The sequence below is a fragment of the Chlorocebus sabaeus genome, chromosome 9 (genome assembly GCF_047675955.1).
Source record: "Chlorocebus sabaeus isolate Y175 chromosome 9, mChlSab1.0.hap1, whole genome shotgun sequence".
NCBI lineage: Eukaryota > Metazoa > Chordata > Mammalia > Primates > Cercopithecidae > Chlorocebus > Chlorocebus sabaeus.
In genome coordinates this window covers 44,061,073-44,082,840 of record NC_132912.1, presented here as the reverse complement: position 1 = coordinate 44,082,840, position 21,768 = coordinate 44,061,073, and the positions used below count along the sequence as shown (strand labels likewise).

Sequence of the window (21,768 nt, the reverse complement as noted above, 5' to 3'; positions counted from 1 at the left end):
CTTGCATTTTTTTTGTGGAACTTGCAAAAAATAGTGGTAGGGTTTTGTCTTCCACAGCAGCTGGAAATGAACATAGTGACTAAGCCTCATTTTAACAAAGATTTGTTAGTTCAAGTTTAAGGAGGTAGATAAAGAGTAGTAGTAGTCCAAGCCAGATGCTGACATCTATTAGTTTTCTGCCCTTGGTGTGACTGATGAGCTCAGTAATAGAGGATAATCAGGTTATCCAATTTGATGAATTAATATATTTATAAATACATTTCATTACAAATTATAAAATAGCTTAGATGCCTTGAATTACAAGCCACAGAGACTAGAACATCTAATAACCAAAAGTAGGAATTAATAACAGAAAACTGCAATATTTGAACATTATAACCTATGAAGAAACACTTTTTTAAAAAAATTAAATTTATTTTTTGTAGAGACACGGTCTTCCCTTGTTGCCCAGGCTGGTCTTGAACTTCTGGGCTCAAGCAATCCTCCTGTCTCAGTATCCCAAAGTGCTTGCATCACAGGCATGAGATACTACACCGGGCCAACACATTGGGTTTTATTGGGAATTTTAAAATAGTTTCAGCAATAAGGTTCAAGAACAAATTATTTCATTGCTTCACTATTTCTTTGAGCATTTTAAAAATGTTATCTTGTTAAATCTTTATAATAACCTAGCGAAATGAGGCTCTAAAATCCTCATTTTTAGAAGACATTGAGCCTAAGAGAAGCAGCTTGTTCAACAAAAAGTACCTATTGGTAACATGCTAGGACTTTTTCTGAGTTAGGGACATTTTCCATTAAGCCAAGCTAACTGTAGTTAATTTACTGAGTTATACTGCCCTCAATTCATGACTATTTCATCTTACTTTAATTCTTCTTTAATTAGAAACTTAGTAAGTTCATAGAGCTAACAAACTTAAAGTCTATGGAATAAGTAATGTTCTGATATTAGCTCTGATATTGTCTGAAATACTCTAAGAACTTAATACATTTGGTAAATGTTTTTTATAATATCAGTGTTAAAATAGTAATTTTATTTATTACGTTTTAATACCTAGCATTCATCAACAACTTTTGGAATATATACGAAAATTATCTAAAAATGCCGGTCCAGGTAAGACTTCTGATAGTAAACTACTCTTGGTGGTGCTACCATAAGATTATGGAAGTGTTGATCACAAAAAGGCAATTCAAAAAGCAATGTGTAAATAGCATGTGTTTACATATGTACATGTGTGTGTGTGTATATATATGTAGCTTTAATTTTTAGTTTATAATTCAGAATTAGTTAATAATTTCATTGTAGGTAGTTTATAATCTCAAAAAAATTATCTGAAAAAATATTTGTTTAATTATGGTCCCTAAAATCCTATATAATACTTTTCTATACATAAGTAATGCAACTTTTAAGTTTGTATATTGTATGTTTCCTCAATTGTCCTAACAACTTAGGCTTGGTATAAAATGTATAACCCTTGTTGTGATTGATGAACTCAGTAATAGGGGATGCTTAGGTTAGCCAATTTAATTTAAGCAGCTGAAAATCTGCTTCATATATTAACGAATTAATATATTTATAAATGAATTTTATTACAAATTATAAAGTAGCTTACATGCCCTGAATTACAAGCCACAAAGAATTGAACATCTAATAATGAAAAGTAGGAATTAATAACAGAAAGCTGTAACATTTGAATATTATAACCTGCAGGGGTCCATCCTACAGATGATTGAGACACATACCCAGACACCCATATTCAGTGAAAGAGCAGCAAGGGTTCTGAGCTGATTACAGACACCAAGGAAGGTGCTGTAAAGAGTCAGCAGCCACAGTCCTGGCTAGCTGGCCCTGTGGGCATTTATTAGCAAAGTTTTAATGACAAAGGCTTTGAGTCAACACACCTGTGGGTAATTAATCTGGTCACCGCCCACCCCAGGAGAGCCATCCTGCCCATGGGTGATCAAAAGTTAGTCTTAAGACCACATAAGTAAATAAGCTATTTAGATAAACTACTGTACCTTCCTTTGTACTCACTTTAAGCTATTTACTCAAGGTAAGAATTAGGCTGCTTTCAGCCATAACCTTATCTTGAGACTTTTACAAAACCCTCTGGCCTTCCAAGAAGATTTGTGTCTATGTCCTATAACTTCATATTAAAATGTTTTTCACCAGCCTGACTGAACTCCCACAATAACTGATGAAGAAACACGGTTTTAAAAATTTATTTATTTATTTATTTATTTATTGTAGAGACAGGATCTCCTTATGTTGCCCAGGCTGGTATTGAACTTCTGGGCGCTATTTAATTTTTACAATACATAGTTTGGATTTAGTAAATGAGAATTAATTACAGTTGAGTCTTGAGCAATGAGAGTTAGGGTGCTGATCCCCCATGCAGCTGAAAATCTGCTTCATATGAAAATCTGTTTCTTTTGACTCCTCCAAAACTTTACTAGTAGTCCACTGTTGATCTGGAACCTTACTGAAAGCATAAACAGTCAATTAACTCATAGTTTCTATTTTATATGTGAGCTGGAAGAAAGAAACTTTTATAAGAAAGACAAAATATATTCACTATTGAGTGGAAGTGAATTATTATACATAAAGGTCTTCATTCTTATTTGCCTTCATGTTAGTAGTCTGATAAGGAAGAGGCAGAGGAGAGATTTGTCTTGCTATCTTGCAGTGGCAACGGAAAAGAAAAATCTGTCTATTAGTGGGCTCCTACAGTGAAACCCTCATTCAAGGATCAACTGTGGGACATAGTGACTTGTGTCACTAAAAAAGTAACTATCTTTAGAACTTGAAATTTAATAATACTTTTCTGGCACCATAAACAAATGCCAACAAGAATCACAAAACTTAGCCAGGGTGCCTCAGTACCAATAGGAGATTATTTTTCAAAGATACTTACTGAATGTAGAAGTCAGAAAAGCAATTTTTTGTTGAGAAGCGCAGGTTATGTTACATAGTCTTGTACCAACAAGGTCTCACTATTATCAACTTCATTCCCCCTAAGTTGAAACCAAATAAGATATATTTACTTCATTAGAACAAGATATGTTGTTCTATATGCTGGATAATTAGTGTGTTAATAGTAATTTGTTACAACAAGATACTGTGTTTCTAATAGTCAAAATATTATCATTATAAATATTCAAATAGCTTAACTCTAGGCTCAACAAATTATAACAAAGTTACAAAAATTTTTCATAATAACAAAAATGCTATTGTGATACCTAGATGTGACATAATGCATTGTACAATATGAACTATATGAGCACATATTTATTATATATTTATCAAAGGACTTCTATAAGTTAGGTTTTGTAAGTTGCAAGAGACAAAGATAGAATACACATAGTTTGGGTCTTTGAGGTGCTCATAATACAGTACAGGTGTCCCTATTGAATTTCTGCATTTTTCCAACAGAATTTCCTAAAAAATATTTTTTATTCATTTATCCACTTGTCCACTTAACAAAAAACTGTCAGGTATCTTTATGGCACTAAGCGTCTTCCTTGTTATTATCATTGTCATTTTTTATTATTTACTACTTTACTAAGGTACTAAGCATTTTCTTGTTATTATCATCTTTTTATTATTTATTACTTTATTTAGTGCTTACTTTGTGCCAGAACCCCTTTGGGAGCTTATAATTATTACTTATTATGTCATGTTGTTACTGTATTCAGCATGTGTCAGACATTTTATATCCAAGGTGAAGAATTAAAGCTTTAAAAAGTTTGACAGTGTCCAGGCGCAGTGGCTCACTCCTGTAATCCTAGCACTTTGGGAGGCCAAGGTGGATGGATGGCTTGAGCTCAGGAGTTTGAGACCAGCCCGACTAACATGGTGAAACCTGTCTCTACTAAATACGAAAAATTAGCGGGGCGATGTGGCCCCTCGCCTATAATGCCAGCTACTTGGGAGGCTGAGGTAGGAGAATTGCTTGAATTGCATTGAGCTGAGATCACACCACTGCCCTTCAGCCTGAGTGACTGAGCGAGACTCTATCTCAAAAAAAAAAAAAAAGAAAAGTTTGGTAATATTTCAGGAAAGCATACAGAAGGGGTAGAAGTTTGCCAGGTGAAGAGTCAGGAGGATGATATTTAGTAGAGGAATCTAGTATAACCAGATTGTGTGTTTGGCAGCAGGAACATCTGCAGGAACACCTGAAGAGGGTGCACCTTTGGCAGAAAGAACACCTGACACAGCTGAAAGCTTGGTGGAAAAATCACCTGACGAGGCCGCACCCTTGGTGGAGGCAACACCTGACACAGCTGAAAGCTTGGTGGAAAAATCACCTGACGAGGCCGCACCCTTGGTGGAGGCAACACCTGACACAGCTGAAAGCTTGGTGGAAAAATCACCTGACGAGGCCGCACCCTTGGTGGAGGCAACACCTGACACAGCTGAAAGCTTGGTGGAAAAATCACCTGACGAGGCCACACCCTTGGTGGAGGGAACGCCTGACACAGCTGAAAGCTTGGTGGAAAAAACACCTGATGAGGCTGCAGCTGATGAGGCTGCACCCTTGGTGGAGGGAACACCTGACAAAATTCAATGTTTGGGGAAAGCGACATCTGGAAAGTTGGAACAGTTAGCAGAAGAAACACCTAGAAAAATTACGAGGCCTGCAAAAGAAACATATGGGCAATTTATATGTCAAGTAGCAGGAAGACTTAGGAAGATGGCATGGGAGAAAAAACCAAGACCTGTAAAGACTGAACGCGTGGCAGTAGTAACATCTAATAAAACTAAAGTTTTGGAAAAAGGAACATCTAAGATGATTGCATGTCCTACAAAAGAAACATCTACAAAAGCAAGTACCAATGGTAAGATGCTTGAGCGAACTTTGTAAGGTTTATTGGCACTTCGGGTTCCCTAATGAAAAAAGTGTGATGTGGGAGTAGTTGGGAATGACTTGAATATCTTTTTTATTATTATTATTATACTTTAAGTTCTAGGGTACATGTGCATAACGTGCAGGTTTGTTACATATGTATACTTGTGCCATGTTGGTGTGCTGCACCCATCAACTCGTCAGCACCCATCAACCCGTCATTTACATCAGGTATAACTCCCAATGCAATCCCTCCCCCCCTCCCCATAATATGCCCGTGTGTGATGTTCCCCTTCCTGAGTCCAAGTGATCTCATTGTTCAGTTCCCACCTATGAGTGAGAACCTGAGGTGTTTGGTTTTCTGTTCTTGCGATAGTTTGCTGAGAATGATGATTTCCAGCTGCACCCATGTCCCTACAAAGGACACAAACTCATTCTTTTTTATGGCTGCATAGTATTCCATGGTGTATATGTGCCACATTTTCTTAATCCAGTCTGTCACTAATGGACATTTGGGTTGATTCCAAGTCTTTGCAATTGTGAATAGTGCCGCAATGAACATACGTGTGCATGTGTCTTTATAGCAGCATGATTTATAATCCTTTGGGTGAATGCTCGTCATCACTGGCTATCAGAGAAATGCAAATCAAAACCACAATGAGATACCATCTCACACCAGTTAGAATGGCAGTCATTAAAAAGTCAGGAAACAACAGATGCTGGAGAGGATGTGGAGAAATAGGAACACTTTTACACTGTTAGTGGGATTGTAAACTAGTTCAACTATTATGGAAAACAGTATGGTGATTCCTCAAGGATCTAGAACTAGAAGTACCATATGACCCAGCCATCCCATTACTGGGTATATGCCCATGACTTGAATATCTAAATAAGGCAAGCTTAGGCTACACTTTTTAATAGTAGAGGAATTAAGTAGCTCTTATTCTGTAGGCCCTGGAAAAATTCTCACAGTTTTTCTGGCTATAAATACTAGATGAACTAACGAACAATGGCTAAAACCATAGGAACTAAAGTTGTTTTGGTGGTACTGGGATATCATAGGATCTCACTTTCTGTTTTTTTGTTGTTGTTGTTGTGAGACAGAGTCTCAAACTGTCGCCTGAGCTGGAGTGCAATGGCGCAAGCCATTGCATTGAGCTGAGATCACACCACTGCCCTCCAGCCTGGGTGACTGAGCGAGACTCTATCTCAAAAAAAAAAAAAAAAGAAAAGTTTGGTAATATTTCAGGAAAGCATACAGAAGGGGTAGAAGTTTGCCAGGTGAAGAGTCAGGAGGATGATATTTAGTAGAAGAATCTAGTATAACCAGATTGTGTGTTTGGCAGCAGGAACATCTGCAGGAACACCTGAAGAAGGTGCACCTTTGGCAGAAAGAACACCTGACACAGCTGAAAACTTGGTGGAAAAAACACCTGACGAGGCCGCACCCTTGGTGGAGGGAACACCTGACACAGCTGAAAGCTTGGTGGAAAAAACACCTGACGAGGCCGCACCCTTGGTGGAGGGAACACCTGACACAGCTGAAAACTTGGTGGAAAAAACACCTGACGAGGCCGCACCCTTGGTGGAGGGAACACCTGACACAGCTGAAAGCTTGGTGGAAAAAACACCTGATGAGTCTGCACCTGATGAGGCTGCACCCTTGGTGGAGGGAACACCTGACAAAATTCAATGTTTGGGGAAAGCGACATCTGGAAAGTTGGAACAGTTAGCAGAAGAAACACCTAGAAAAATTACGAGGCCTGCAAAAGAAACATATGGGCAATTTATATGTCCAGTAACAGGAAGACTTAGGAAGATGGCATGGGAGAAAAAACCAAGACCTGTAAAGACTGAACGCGTGGCAGTAGTAACATCTAATAAAACTAAAGTTTTGGAAAAAGGAACATCTAAGATGATTGCATGTCCTACAAAAGAAACATCTACAAAAGCAAGTACCAATGGTAAGATGCTTGAGCGAACTTTGTAAGGTTTATTGGCACTTCGGGTTCCCTAATGAAAAAAGTGTGATGTGGGAGTAGTTGGGAATGACTTGAATATCTTTTTTATTATTATTATTATACTTTAAGTTCTAGGGTACATGTGCATAACGTGCAGGTTTGTTACATATGTATACTTGTGCCATGTTGGTGTGCTGCACCCATCAACTCGTCAGCACCCATCAACCCGTCATTTACATCAGGTATAACTCCCAATGCAATCCCTCCCCCCCTCCCCATAATATGCCCGTGTGTGATGTTCCCCTTCCTGAGTCCAAGTGATCTCATTGTTCAGTTCCCACCTATGAGTGAGAACCTGAGGTGTTTGGTTTTCTGTTCTTGCGATAGTTTGCTGAGAATGATGATTTCCAGCTGCACCCATGTCCCTACAAAGGACACAAACTCATTCTTTTTTATGGCTGCATAGTATTCCATGGTGTATATGTGCCACATTTTCTTAATCCAGTCTGTCACTAATGGACATTTGGGTTGATTCCAAGTCTTTGCAATTGTGAATAGTGCCGCAATGAACATACGTGTGCATGTGTCTTTATAGCAGCATGATTTATAATCCTTTGGGTGAATGCTCGTCATCACTGGCTATCAGAGAAATGCAAATCAAAACCACAATGAGATACCATCTCACACCAGTTAGAATGGCAGTCATTAAAAAGTCAGGAAACAACAGATGCTGGAGAGGATGTGGAGAAATAGGAATACTTTTACACTGTTGGTGGGATTGTAAACTAGTTCAACTATTATGGAAAACAGTATGGTGATTCCTCAAGGATCTAGAACTAGAAGTACCATATGACCCAGCCATCCCATTACTGGGTATATGCCCATGACTTGAATATCTAAATAAGGCAAGCTTAGGCTACACTTTTTAATAGTAGAGGAATTAAGTAGCTCTTATTCTGTAGGCCCTGGAAAAATTCTCACAGTTTTTCTGGCTATAAATACTAGATGAACTAACGAACAATGGCTAAAACCATAGGAACTAAAGTTGTTTTGGTGGTACTGGGATATCATAGGATCTCACTTTCTGTTTTTTTGTTGTTGTTGTTGTGAGACAGAGTCTCAAACTGTCGCCTGAGCTGGAGTGCAATGGCGCAAGCCATTGCATTGAGCTGAGATCACACCACTGCCCTCCAGCCTGGGTGACTGAGCGAGACTCTATCTCAAAAAAAAAAAAAAAAGAAAAGTTTGGTAATATTTCAGGAAAGCATACAGAAGGGGTAGAAGTTTGCCAGGTGAAGAGTCAGGAGGATGATATTTAGTAGAAGAATCTAGTATAACCAGATTGTGTGTTTGGCAGCAGGAACATCTGCAGGAACACCTGAAGAAGGTGCACCTTTGGCAGAAAGAACACCTGACACAGCTGAAAACTTGGTGGAAAAAACACCTGACGAGGCCGCACCCTTGGTGGAGGGAACACCTGACACAGCTGAAAGCTTGGTGGAAAAAACACCTGATGAGTCTGCACCTGATGAGGCTGCACCCTTGGTGGAGGGAACACCTGACAAAATTCAATGTTTGGGGAAAGCGACATCTGGAAAGTTGGAACAGTTAGCAGAAGAAACACCTAGAAAAATTACGAGGCCTGCAAAAGAAACATATGGGCAATTTATATGTCCAGTAACAGGAAGACTTAGGAAGATGGCATGGGAGAAAAAACCAAGACCTGTAAAGACTGAACGCGTGGCAGTAGTAACATCTAATAAAACTAAAGTTTTGGAAAAAGGAACATCTAAGATGATTGCATGTCCTACAAAAGAAACATCTACAAAAGCAAGTACCAATGGTAAGATGCTTGAGCGAACTTTGTAAGGTTTATTGGCACTTCGGGTTCCCTAATGAAAAAAGTGTGATGTGGGAGTAGTTGGGAATGACTTGAATATCTTTTTTATTATTATTATTATACTTTAAGTTCTAGGGTACATGTGCATAACGTGCAGGTTTGTTACATATGTATACTTGTGCCATGTTGGTGTGCTGCACCCATCAACTCGTCAGCACCCATCAACCCGTCATTTACATCAGGTATAACTCCCAATGCAATCCCTCCCCCCCTCCCCATAATATGCCCGTGTGTGATGTTCCCCTTCCTGAGTCCAAGTGATCTCATTGTTCAGTTCCCACCTATGAGTGAGAACCTGAGGTGTTTGGTTTTCTGTTCTTGCGATAGTTTGCTGAGAATGATGATTTCCAGCTGCACCCATGTCCCTACAAAGGACACAAACTCATTCTTTTTTATGGCTGCATAGTATTCCATGGTGTATATGTGCCACATTTTCTTAATCCAGTCTGTCACTAATGGACATTTGGGTTGATTCCAAGTCTTTGCAATTGTGAATAGTGCCGCAATGAACATACGTGTGCATGTGTCTTTATAGCAGCATGATTTATAATCCTTTGGGTGAATGCTCGTCATCACTGGCTATCAGAGAAATGCAAATCAAAACCACAATGAGATACCATCTCACACCAGTTAGAATGGCAGTCATTAAAAAGTCAGGAAACAACAGATGCTGGAGAGGATGTGGAGAAATAGGAATACTTTTACACTGTTGGTGGGATTGTAAACTAGTTCAACTATTATGGAAAACAGTATGGTGATTCCTCAAGGATCTAGAACTAGAAGTACCATATGACCCAGCCATCCCATTACTGGGTATATGCCCATGACTTGAATATCTAAATAAGGCAAGCTCAGGCTACACTTTTTAATAGTAGAGGAATTAAGTAGCTCTTATTCTGTAGGCCCTGGAAAAATTCTCACAGTTTTTCTGGCTATAAATACTAGATGAACTAACGAACAATGGCTAAAACCATAGGAACTAAAGTTGTTTTGGTGGTACAGGGATATCATAGGATCTCACTTTCTGTTTTTTTGTTGTTGTTGTTGTGAGACAGAGTCTCAAACTGTCGCCTGAGCTGGAGTGCAATGGCGCAAGCAATCTCGACTGACTACAACCTCCGCCTCCTGGTTTCATGCGATAATCCTGCCTCAGCCTCCCAAGTAGCTAGGATTACAGGTGCCTGCCACTACACCTGGATAATTTTTTTGTATTTTTAGTAGAGATGGGGTTTCACTATATTGGCCAGACTCAAACTTGTGACCTGCTGATATGCCTGCCTTGGCCTCCAAAAGTGCTGGGAATTCAGGTGTGAGCCACTGTGCCCAGCTGGGATCCCACTTTTGGTTGGTTAATTAGCAACAGCTCCAGTAATCATGCTCTCTCAAGACAATATTTAAAATCTGGAAGGGTTGCTTTTGTTCACGTTTCTTTTAAAGAGGGAGAAAACTTGGAAGCTTGCAGTAATCTTCCTGTAACATTTTATTGGCTGGATCATACCACATACTTATATCTAAACCAGTCACTAGGAAAGCAAATGTAATTACTGTGATTAGCTTAGAATAATGATTTCTCTTTTTGAGATGGGATTGGGGTAATGGAATACTGAATATCTAAAGAAACTTGTGTTTCTGCTGCAAGAAAGAATAAATAATGTCTATGCATAGGAAGCCAGCAATGTTTTCTGTAGGGATTCATTGAAAAAGTTTGAGCAGGGGAGTCACAAGATTAGAGTTGAGTATCAGGGCATACTGGATATGGTATAAGGCAGAGATTGGCAAACTTTTCCTGTAAAGTGCCAGATAGGGAATATGTTAGGCTGCTGGGCACGGTGGTTCAAGCCTGTAATCCCAGCACTTTGGGAGGCTGAGGCACGTGGATCATGAAGTCAGGAGTTCGAGAACAGCCTGGCCAACATGTTGAAACACCGTCTCTACTAAAAATACAAAAAGTAGCCAGGCATGGTGGTGTGCGCCTGTAATCCCAGCTACTTGGGAGGCTGAGGCAGGAGAATCACTTGAGCCCAGGAGGCAGAGGTTTCAGGGAGCTGAGATCGCACCACTACACTCTAGCCTGGGTGACAGAGCAATATTCCATCTCCCAAAAAAAAAATATGCTAGGCCATGTGGTCTCTATAACAGCTATCGAAGTCTGTATTGTAGGGTGAAAGCAGTCATAGATAATGTATGAGCAAATAGGCAAGATTGTACTCCAGTAAAACTTTGTATAGAAAACTGTTTGATAAGCTGAATTTGGCCTGTGGCCTATAGTTTGCTGGCCCTTCATATAGAAGAAAGATGGAGGGTAATTACATAAAAGGATTTAAAGATGAAGCTTTTGTAGTAGTTCATGCTATAGTCTTTTTTTTTTTTTTTTTTTTTTTTGGTCACCGATCTGTGGCCTAGTATCAATCTATTATGAAAGTTTGACCCATTCAGGGTAAAAAGAATCAAGTTCAGAAGCTCAATTTACACATTTAAACATGTAGGTCTTTCTTTGCCATTATTTTACTTTGATTTCTTTTACTGAATTTTTTAACTTAAAAAATACAATAGTAATTGGTAGAGTTTCTTTTTCCCTGTGAAAGCCATCAGTTAAGGGGCTATGTCTAACTAGGAAATTTGAGTGAATTCACTTCAGATGTGTTTAGAATATTTCTGTTATATATTCATTTTCTGCCTCATGGTGCTCAGTATTCCTTGGGCCTTGCATGGACCTTGATTTAATTCTATGAAATGTGGGAAATTTAGGTCACTTAAGGCAATCATTTTTCCTATAAATTTGTAATGTTTCTCCAAGGAGGCACAAGTTGATTCTGAAGATATTGTTGCATTAAGGAAAGACTATCTCATTGTAATTAAAGCAGTTTTTAATTTATATGCAGTACAAGTTCTTTAAGCTTATTTATCTAAAACATATACACACCAAATATACTGTCGTGGCATATTGAAATTTAAAAGGGTTGGATATATATTTTGTTAATATCAAAAAGTTAGTATTTTGCAGACTCTTATTTATTGATAAATAATTTTTTTGAAGAACTATGTAATAAAGATTGCTTAGTCAATAAAACTAAGTAATAGTAAAAAATAAAAACTTAGAAAGTAATGAGAGATGATAGGTAATTAAAGTTACCTGAGTGAATAGCAAATATCTGACATAGTGTGTTTCACGGGAGAAGAGGATATGACTTCTTTTGTGAAGAAATAATTAATACAAACTAATCAAATTTTTATTTTATTTGCATTCTAATGAGTATAAAGTTGGTTTTTAGATTTTAAGATCGCAACTCTAACCAATTGACTATAGAAGTGGTGGTGGTTATCCACCGATAGAATATACAGGCTACAGAGGAAAGTCCACAGATTCATGAATGAAAATAGATTTGTATATGTTTTAAAATTTTATAATAAGAAATGTTCTCATGAATGTGTCTGTGATTAACCTTTTATAGATCAGAGGTTCCCAAAAGAATCCAAACAAGAGGAAGATGAAGAAAATTCTTGTGATTCTGGGGTACTGTGTATTATTGATGTTATTATTCTCTAAAAATATTAATACTGAGTGACGTGAAAATATAAAGTCAGAGGCTTTGACTTGGTTTTCTTACCACTGCATATGCTCAGAAGAAATTCTGATTTTTCTAAAAACATACTTGGCTGGGCGTGATGACTCATGCCTGTAATCCCAGCACTTTGGGAGGCCCGAGTTGGGAGGATCACCTGAGGTCAGGAGTTCGAGACTAGCCTGGCTAATATGGTGAAGCCCTGTCTATACTAAAAATACAAAATTAGTTGGGTGTGGTGGCACACACCTCTAATCCCAGCTACTTGGGAAGCTGAGGCAGGAGAATCACTTGAACCTGGGAGATGGAGGTTGCAGTGAGCTGAGATCGTGCCATTGCACTCAGATCGGGCCATTGTACTCCAGTCTGGGTGACAAAGTGAGACTTTGTCTCCAAAAAAAGAAATACTTAAATATCTATGTGCTAAGTAGATTACTGCTTGGTAGTGAAATTCTGATAATTTTCAGAATTAGTTTCAGACAACTGTGTAGTATAGTGTCAAAAATAAGGCTTAGAATTCACAAGTAATTCACATGAGTTCTGAGGTGAAATTTGACCAAAAGCTAAAGAATTACTCTGAGTCTACCTTTGGGCAAATATATGATTCGGCGGCATATCTAGACATACAAAAGTTCTAATTGGATTCATAGAAAACCAGTTTAAGCTGTGGCTTTATACAACTTGAAACATAAAAGATAATGCTTTGGATTTGAAATTATTGACATATCTGTATTGTCCAGTATAGACCTGAAGGAACATTTCAGGAGAAAACAATGCATAAAGAATAGGAAACCAGTGGGACTATAATAACAATTTGTTTGAGTGTTTTAAAAAGTAGAAATTATTTTTACAAATAGACCTCTTTGAGTCTGTTTGTGGTAGCCATGCTTATGCAACATAAGTACCAAATAATAATGATGTAGTCCAAGGTCACAACTGTGGAAAGACACAGGAAGTGACTGACCTCTTAGATCCAAGCCCCTGCTGCACAGTGGTAACAGAAATGAGATGTCAATAGACAAGTCGATTTGTCCGTAGACAAAAAAAGACTTTCTAATACTTGTCTGCTGTCATTTAAACATAAGATAAATATAAGTTTTCCTTAGTACTTTTTCATTTTATTCAAGTACTTTTTCTATCAGCAGACATTTTATCAAAAACATTTTGATTATTTTAACTCCCCATTTACCTAAATAAAGCAACTTCTACAATGCTCTGAGTATACTTTATATGACTTATTAACATTGTCTTCATGCCATGCATCATTTTTAACACTAAATAATTCTATAATCATGAGTATTTTCAATGTTTAATACAGTATGTATTTGCGGCAGCACTCCTCTGAAGGGGGCACCGACGCAGGGAGTCTGTCCCTTGCAGACCTCTGACCCGGCGACAGATGAATAAAGTACATTGACACACAGATATTCTGCTCTGTCAGTCCAGCTGAGGGTGTCCAAGTGGCTTACAGACTCCCTGCTGAGTTCTGTAAACAGTTGCCACTATGGCCCTGATCAGCTAGTCAGACTCACAATTATTCAGTAAGATTAATTAACAAAAGCTTGAGTCAACACCATTAGAGGGTAATTAACATTGTGGACTTCCCCAGTAAAAAGCCCTTAAGCACCTGTGGTACATCAAAAGTTAGTCTTAAGATTATATGAGTAAACAAGCTAGCTAGGTAAACTACTCTGCCTTCCTTTATGACTACTTTAATTTGTTTAAAGGTAAAGATCAAGTTGCCTTCAACCATATATATTGCCAAAGTTATACAAACTTCTCGGCCTTTCAAGAAGATTTGTGTCTATTTATGTAACTATCTCTATCTAATATTTTTCCCACCAGCCTGATTGAACCCCAACGTGCGTTATTTCAGGTAGCAAGTGTTGTACTTTGTTTGATGTGCCTTCTTGGTTTTTGGTGAGGAAGATAAAGTAAGATATTTTTAAGTGAGCTACTTTTTGAAATATGCAGATGAGTGAAAAGTTTTGTGAATGTTGCTTATTTTTCATGCTCAGTAACCAAGTCAATAGCCACATGAAGATAACAGATAAACTTTGATCTAGATAGCATGTGTGAGGTTTTCTATCAAAATGTTGTGATTTTCAATATGTGCCTATTCTTAAATCAAATTGCCTTTGAAATCAGAAATTGAATTTAAAAAATATTTTAATTAGGAATTTTGATGCTTCTTTCGATTTTAAATTCAAAATTATCTATTGATATTACTTTTAACAGAGTCTCTTTGAGAGTTCTACAAAGGTTCAAGTGTATATACCTGAGTCTATTGATCAAAGTGTAATGAAGCATGTAAATAGAGAAGTAGAAGGTAAGAACCATTTTTTATTTGAAAAGTCATTTAACCATATGTTTGTCTAAATGCATGAAGAAAGATATACGCTCATAGCCAGATAAAATTACCTACTAAATACATAACATTGAAAAGAGATGAGTAAAATGATGATAAGTTGTACATATTTTCAGGTTTTGGCAACAGGATATATATAGAGTACACAAAATGAACTGAATTATTTTTTGAAACCAAGATACTCTAAGAAGTGAGGAAAGTCTGGAAATAAGTAAGAGAAAAGGAGTAAAAAGGGAATGAAGACTAAGGAAGACAGAGAGAGTACAGGGAGTTCATGAAGGAATAAGAAGCAGGTTTATATAATGGAGGTGGCAAAATAAAATACTTTTTAAAGAAAAGATAGATCATGGTTAGAAAGATGGCAAGAATATAAAATGATCCTCCAGTACCAAAACTTGTCAGAAAATTATAGCTCTACTTCTTGTTCCTTCATGAACTCCCTGTACTCTCTCTGTCTTCCTTAGTCTTCATTCCCTTTTATACTCCTTTTCTCTTCCTTATTTTCTGACTTTCCTCACTTCTTAGAATATCTTGGTTTCAGGCCGGGCGCGGTGGCTCAAGCCTGTAATCCCAGCACTTTGGGAGGCCGAGACGGGCGGATCACGAGGTCAGGAGATCGAGACCATCCTGGCGAACACGGTGAAACCCCGTCTCTACTAAAAATACAAAAAACTAGCCGGGCGAGGTGGCGGGCGCCTGTAGTCCCAGCTACTCCGGAGGCTGAGGCAGGAGAATGGCGTAAACCCGGGAGGCGGAGCTTGCAGTGAGCTGAGACCCGGCCACTGCACTCCAGCCTGGGCGACAGAGCCAGACTCTGTCTCAAAAAAAAAAAAAAAAAAAAAAAAAAAAAAAAAAAAAAAAAAGAATATCTTGGTTTCACTAGGTTTCGCTATTACAATCACTCATGACAAATATATATTTAGTTGATGTTATCTATTCAAATGAAATATATTTGAAAGTAAGAACATTGGCTTTATTTTTAAGAAAATGAGTTGTTTTGGCCAGGTGCGGTGGCTTATGCTTGTAATCCCAGCACTTTGGGAGGGTGAGGTGGGTGGATCACGAGGTCAGCAAATCGAGACCATCCTGGCTAATATGGTGAAACCCCATGTCTACTAAAAATACAAAAAATTAGCCAGGCGTGATGGCAGGTGCCTGTAGTTCCAGCTACTTGGGAGGCTGAGGCAGGAGAATAGCCTGAACCCGGGAGCTGGAGCTTGCAGTGAGCTGAGATGGCGCCACTGCACTCCAGCCTGGGTGACAAAGCGAGATTCTGTCTCAAAAAAAAAAAAAAAAAAAAGAGTTGTTTTAATAAAATTGCCATTGCCATTCCACAAAAATTTATTATAGACTAACAATACACAAAATCAGACGATTTGTAGGAACTAAAAATACGCTGAATTTATACTTGAATAATAAGATTGCTTTTTAAAATAAATACTGTGGTGACTTAACAATATAAAAGTTATTTATGTTTAATATATCTCTTGCAGTTAATTTATATATAAATATATCAATATTGAAAGCTTATTGTAAATTATTTCCATGATGAGTTTTATACATCTTCTTGCATGAATGGATCAAGAAGCATTCACATGGATACACTAGAGGATACAGAAATGTAGGCATATGATTACACCATATGGTTATGGAAAACAATGAATGTTTATATTTAGTATAATGACCTAAGTATTTATCCAAGCTGATCAATTCATGGCACTTCACTGATGAAATGTCAATTCTAAATTCAACTGAACTCTCATCGTAACTATATACCTTTCCAAAGATAGGCCACATTAAAGAACATGATGAATAGAATAATATAAATGATTCTAATGTGTTTCATTTAGTATATGGTGTAGCACTCCATGTTCAGCTTTGACATTTATTTTCTTATATCAACCCTTTTTACACGTGAAACACAATCTCGCTTTTGAAGTCTTAACTGCATGATCTGTGAAACCTATATTTATATTTTCTTCAGTGTATTTCTGTCATGTGAGTATCCTAAAGAAAGAAACCAAAAGAAAAGCCCCCTAAACCTAAAGGAATCATTCTCAAAGCTGAGCAAGAGGACTCAATTAGATACTGTCATTGCATTCATTTGTGGTTGGTTTTGTCATATTTACCTATGATTGATAATAAATCTCTTTTGCTTTTTAGAGTTTCCTGAAAAGCCCTCTGACTTTAAGGTATTGAATTTTATAATTTCATTTTGAATGACTTATTAACTACGTATTTTGTGAAGTATACATTCTTTATTAATCATTTTGCTTCCGAACCCATTTAGCCTGCTGTTGACATGCAAAACTCTGTTCCAAATGAAGCCTTCGAATGGAGGAATGAACAAACGTTGAGACCGGGTAAATTTTTCAATTTAACTATGAAAAGATGTATATTTCAATATTGGATATTTTGATAGTCTTTCTATCCCTAATGCTTTATTTTTTTCAACTTTGATGAAAAGATTTGATCTAAATAATGGCAATACTGATATTTATGTTTGAAAAACTGATATTACAAGAACAGTAATTTTCAATAGTATTTTTTTAAAAATGTTGCCTTAATCTCAGTTGTTTCTACTTTTGTATCCTGAAACTGTAATGTTTTCTATTTTGAATTTGTATTAAAGATTTAAGAAGGTGAATTTTGAAACTCCACTTTTTTTTTTTTTTTTTTTTTTTTTTTTAGTTCTTCTAAGCTTAATTCAAATTTCACAGTTTACTTTGGGGAACATTTATTTTACAGATATAACAATTGTGTTTTAACATTAATTACCTCATTTCAGTGTTGTCACTTTGAGAATCCTAAGAAAATCAGTAACTCTGATTACTGAACTCTTTGTGTGTGTGTGTCTGTGTGGGTGCCTGTGTGTGTCTGTTTTTGTGTGTGGTACCTTTACCTTGTAAAGATGAGGAAAATAATTAATCATTTCTTTATGAATATTTGATAAACACACTTTTTCATATAACTGTGATTCTGAAGCATTTGGCTTTAGAGTCTTTTTACACAACTACCATTTATTGCCTAGAAGTAACAAGTATTCTAAACCAGTTTTGAAAACTATTCTTATGCATGTTTAAACATTTTACAACACGTGTACGTGGTCATATTTAATATGTAGTTTTTTTTCAACTTGCAATGCGTACGTGGTTGTACAGTGTAATGTTCAGCAATGTTCTTTTTTGATCAGCATTATAATTTTTAGAGACATCCATAATGGACACAATTAACTGTGTTTTTTAATATTAGGTTCTTTATAAAATTCCATTGTATGACTGCACCATAGTTAATTACACAATTTCATGCTGATTAATAATAAATAAAAATGAAAACATGCAGATTTCAGAGTCTTTAAGTTAGTTTTATCTATTTTTTTAGTTATTAGAAATTAAAACTAAAATACTTAAAGTATTTCCTTGTGCAATCATACATTCCACTAACAATTCGAACTGTGACCCACAGATTATTGGAGCTATGGTATTACAACATGTTAGATCTGAAATGATCCAGGGTACACTTCTAAACATGAGTGAAAATGGTGACTTCCCAAAGTATGATTTGAGTTTGTTGGACCCTCTGCATGAAATGTGAACTTTAGGGATGCTGAGATCAGAAGTTAAATTTGCTTTTTAAAACCAGATATACACTTCATGGATGTCAAATGATAAACGTATCCTTAATGATGAAACGGTCTTACATTTTAGTTTTGCATGTTTGCTTTTTGCTTTAACCTGATTTAAATAGTTAAATATTTAAAACACAGGAATGCATTTTAAGTATTTATGTTTTTGGAGACAGTCTCACTCTGTCGCCCAGGCTGGAGTGCAATGGCATGATCTCGGCTCACTACCACCTCCGCCTCCTGCACTCAAGCAATTCTCCTGCCTCAGCCTCCCTAGTACACATACTCATTTGTAAACCAGTCACTAGAAATGCAAATGTTTTTACTGTGATTAGCTTAGAATAATGGTTTCTCATTTTGTAGATGAGATGGGGGTAATGGAATAATAAATATATGAATATACTTGTGTTTCTGTAGCAAGAAAGAATAAATAATGGCTATGTATAGGAAGCCAGCAATATTTTCTGCAGAGATGCATTGGAAATGTTTGAGTAGGGGAGTCACAAGATTAGATTAAGTATCAGGGCATTCTGGTCATAGTATAAACCAGAGATTGGCAAACCTTTCCTGTAAAGGGCCAAATAGGAAATATGTTAGGTGATGTGGTCCCTATCACAGCTTTTCAACTCTACCATTGTAGGATGAAAACAGTCATAGATAATGTGTGAGGAAATAGGCATGACTGTATTCCAATAAAACTTTGTCTAAAAACCATTTGGTAAGCTGAATTTGGAATTCCATAACCATGAATTCCTTGAGACAAAGGTCTTGAGTCAACACCACTAGAGGGTAATTAACACTGCTGACCCCCCCAGTACAAAGCAATCATGCACCCTCGGATGATCAAAGTTTGGTCTTAGGACCATATGAGTAAACAAGCTATTTAGATAAACTCCTCCACGTTCCCTAGTTATTTGCTCCATTGCTGTCCACTCACAGTAAAGAGGATTAGGCTGCTTTCAGCCAAATCATTTACTGAAGTTGTGCAAACCTCTAACCACGGCCTTCCAAGAAGGTTTGTGTCTATTTCCTGTAATTATCTTTATAAATATTTTTCTAATCACTTTTTCTGATCCCTGACAAGTAGGATTTCTTTTTCCCTGTGAAAGCCATCAGTTAAGGGGCCATTTCTGACTAGGAAATATAAATATAAAATAAGTTTGTATTTCCAGTGGCAATGGAAAGATTAAGCAAAGGCAGAAAATAGGTACAGTTAATATGATTTACTGATTATTGAGTTTAAAAAGCTAGGGGACAGAAAAAAATCTCAGGTCATTCATAAGTTTCCACATTGTGTATTAGTATTTACAATGCTCATGGGGAAGGAGTAAGAAACTGTCAGGTCAACAGAGAAGTGCAAACAGTCATGGAACAGACCAAAGTTTTCTTTACATATTGAGTTTAATGAAACATTTATGTGGGATATTTTCAATAAGTAATTGGATTATAGGTGTTTGTAGCTGGAGATAGTACTATGGTTGGAGATGCAGGCCTAGAATAATTTTATTACAATTATTAGGCAAAGCCATAGATCTCAATGAGCTTATCCATTATGCAGAAGATGTAGAATAAGAAGAAAGCCATTGACAAAACCCTGGGACTATCAACATTTTACAGAGTCAAAGGACTTGGTAAAGGTGACTGAGCAGTGGCTAATGAAAAGTAGGAGAGCAGTCAGAGAAAGTGATGTTGCAAATTTCTTTTAAATGTGAGAATTTCATGAGATTACTGAAAAGTCAATTGGATTTAACTTACAAGTTTTTCAGTGGTAATCTGTTCAAAAGAATTCTTTTAGAGTTCTTAAGTGTACTATTGATGTGGTTAATGTTTCTGGTGTCCAAGAAGAAATTTCCCATGATCCTACCTAACTTTTTGTAACTGAAGCAGCCAACATACACAGGGTCTGGAAAATTGTCTAGACTGGAGAGTACATGTGCCAGCATTTTTCCAGAATTGTCAAAAGCTAAGGGTCATGTGTGAGGAAAAGTGCTGTTTTTTTATGTGTTTCTTGTGGAGAGTGGAGATCTGTGTTGTCTCTCTCTCTCTCTCTGTCTCTCTCTCTCTCTCTCACACACACACACATACACACATGCACAGTACAGTAATTCACCCTTATCCACAGGGGATATTTTCTAAGACACCCAGTGAATGTCTGAAACTGTGGATAGTATGGAACCTTATACATTCATATTTTTTCTATACATGAATATTTCTGATAAAGTTTAATTCATAAATTAGGCACAGAAAGAGATTAACAATAACTCATAATAAAATAAAACAATAACAATATATTATAATCAAAGTTAAGTGAATGTGGTCTCTCAAAGTGTCTTGTATTGTACTCACCCTTCTCACTCATATGATAATTGTGAGATGATATAATGCCTATGTGATGAGATGAAGTCAGGAGAATGAGGTAGGAGTTGTTGTCATGTGGTGTTAGGTTACTAATTATTTCTGGCTATCTGACTACACATCAGAAGGAGGATCATCTGCTTCATGTGACCCTGGATCATTGAGCCATGATAGTGTTGATGGTTGGGATTCAGGAACAGACCATTTTGATGACTAATGGGCAGATAGCATATACAAAGGGATGATTCATGACCTGGGTGAGATGGAACAGCGTGTCTTAATATTTCATCATATTCCTTAGAATGACACACTATTTAAGACTTATGACTTGTATATTTCTGGAATCCCCCATTTAATATTTTGGACTACAGTTGGCCACAAGTAGCTGAAGTCACAGAAATCCAAACCTTCAATATTATATTGTGAAGTATATGTTTGGTCTTCCACACTGTTTTGTGGCATACAACTCATAAAATGTTTAGAATCTCCAAAGTGATGTCTTTGTATGCTAATAATTGAGTGATAACTGACAGTCCCTAGATAGCTTCAGGAAAGGAGCTTGTCACAAAAAAGAACAAGGCATGATTAGAGTGTTGGGACTTTCAGCCCCACCCCTAAACCTCCTAGGAGGTGACAGGAGCTGAAGATAAGGTCAATTACCAATGGCCGCAGATTTTTTCATTCATGCCTATGTAATAAAGCTTTCTTAAGAACCCAGAATGACTGGGATCAGAGACCTTCCAGAAAGCTGAATGTATGGAAATGTTTGGAGGCTGATGTGCCCTGGGAGGGCATGGAAGCTCCATGCCCCTTCCCCCATAACTTGCCATATGCATCTATTCATGTGTCTCCTTTGTGATACCCTTTATAATAAACTGGTAAATGTGTTTCCCTTCATCTTTGGGGCACTCTAGCATGTTAATCAAACCCAAAGAGGGAGTCTTGAGAACCCCAACTTGAAATCAGCTGGTTAGAAGTTTCAGAGACACAGATTTGCAATTGGTATGGGAGGGCAGTCTTGTGAGACTGAGCCTTCAACCTGTGGAATCTGAGACTATTTCTAGACAGATAGTGTTGGAATTGAATAGAGGACAACCAGCTGGTTTCTGCTACAGAATTGATTGCCTACTTGTTGGTGGAGAAAATCCTCCA

The 21,768-nt window shown here is 37.2% G+C and overlaps 1 protein-coding gene across 1 annotated transcript in view; it reads left to right on the top strand.

Annotated features, from left to right (window-relative positions):
- Positions 1–21,768, top strand: part of LOC140712459 (ankyrin repeat domain-containing protein 30A-like) — a 125,125-nt gene that overhangs the window by 9,957 nt on the left and 93,400 nt on the right. Inside the window, 7 exon segments of the mRNA XM_073019520.1 lie at positions 1,056–1,111; positions 6,191–6,808; positions 8,163–8,648; positions 12,158–12,219; positions 14,507–14,597; positions 16,800–16,828; positions 16,927–16,999. Of these exon segments, the coding sequence (XP_072875621.1) occupies positions 1,056–1,111; positions 6,191–6,808; positions 8,163–8,648; positions 12,158–12,219; positions 14,507–14,597; positions 16,800–16,828; positions 16,927–16,999 (1,415 nt within the window).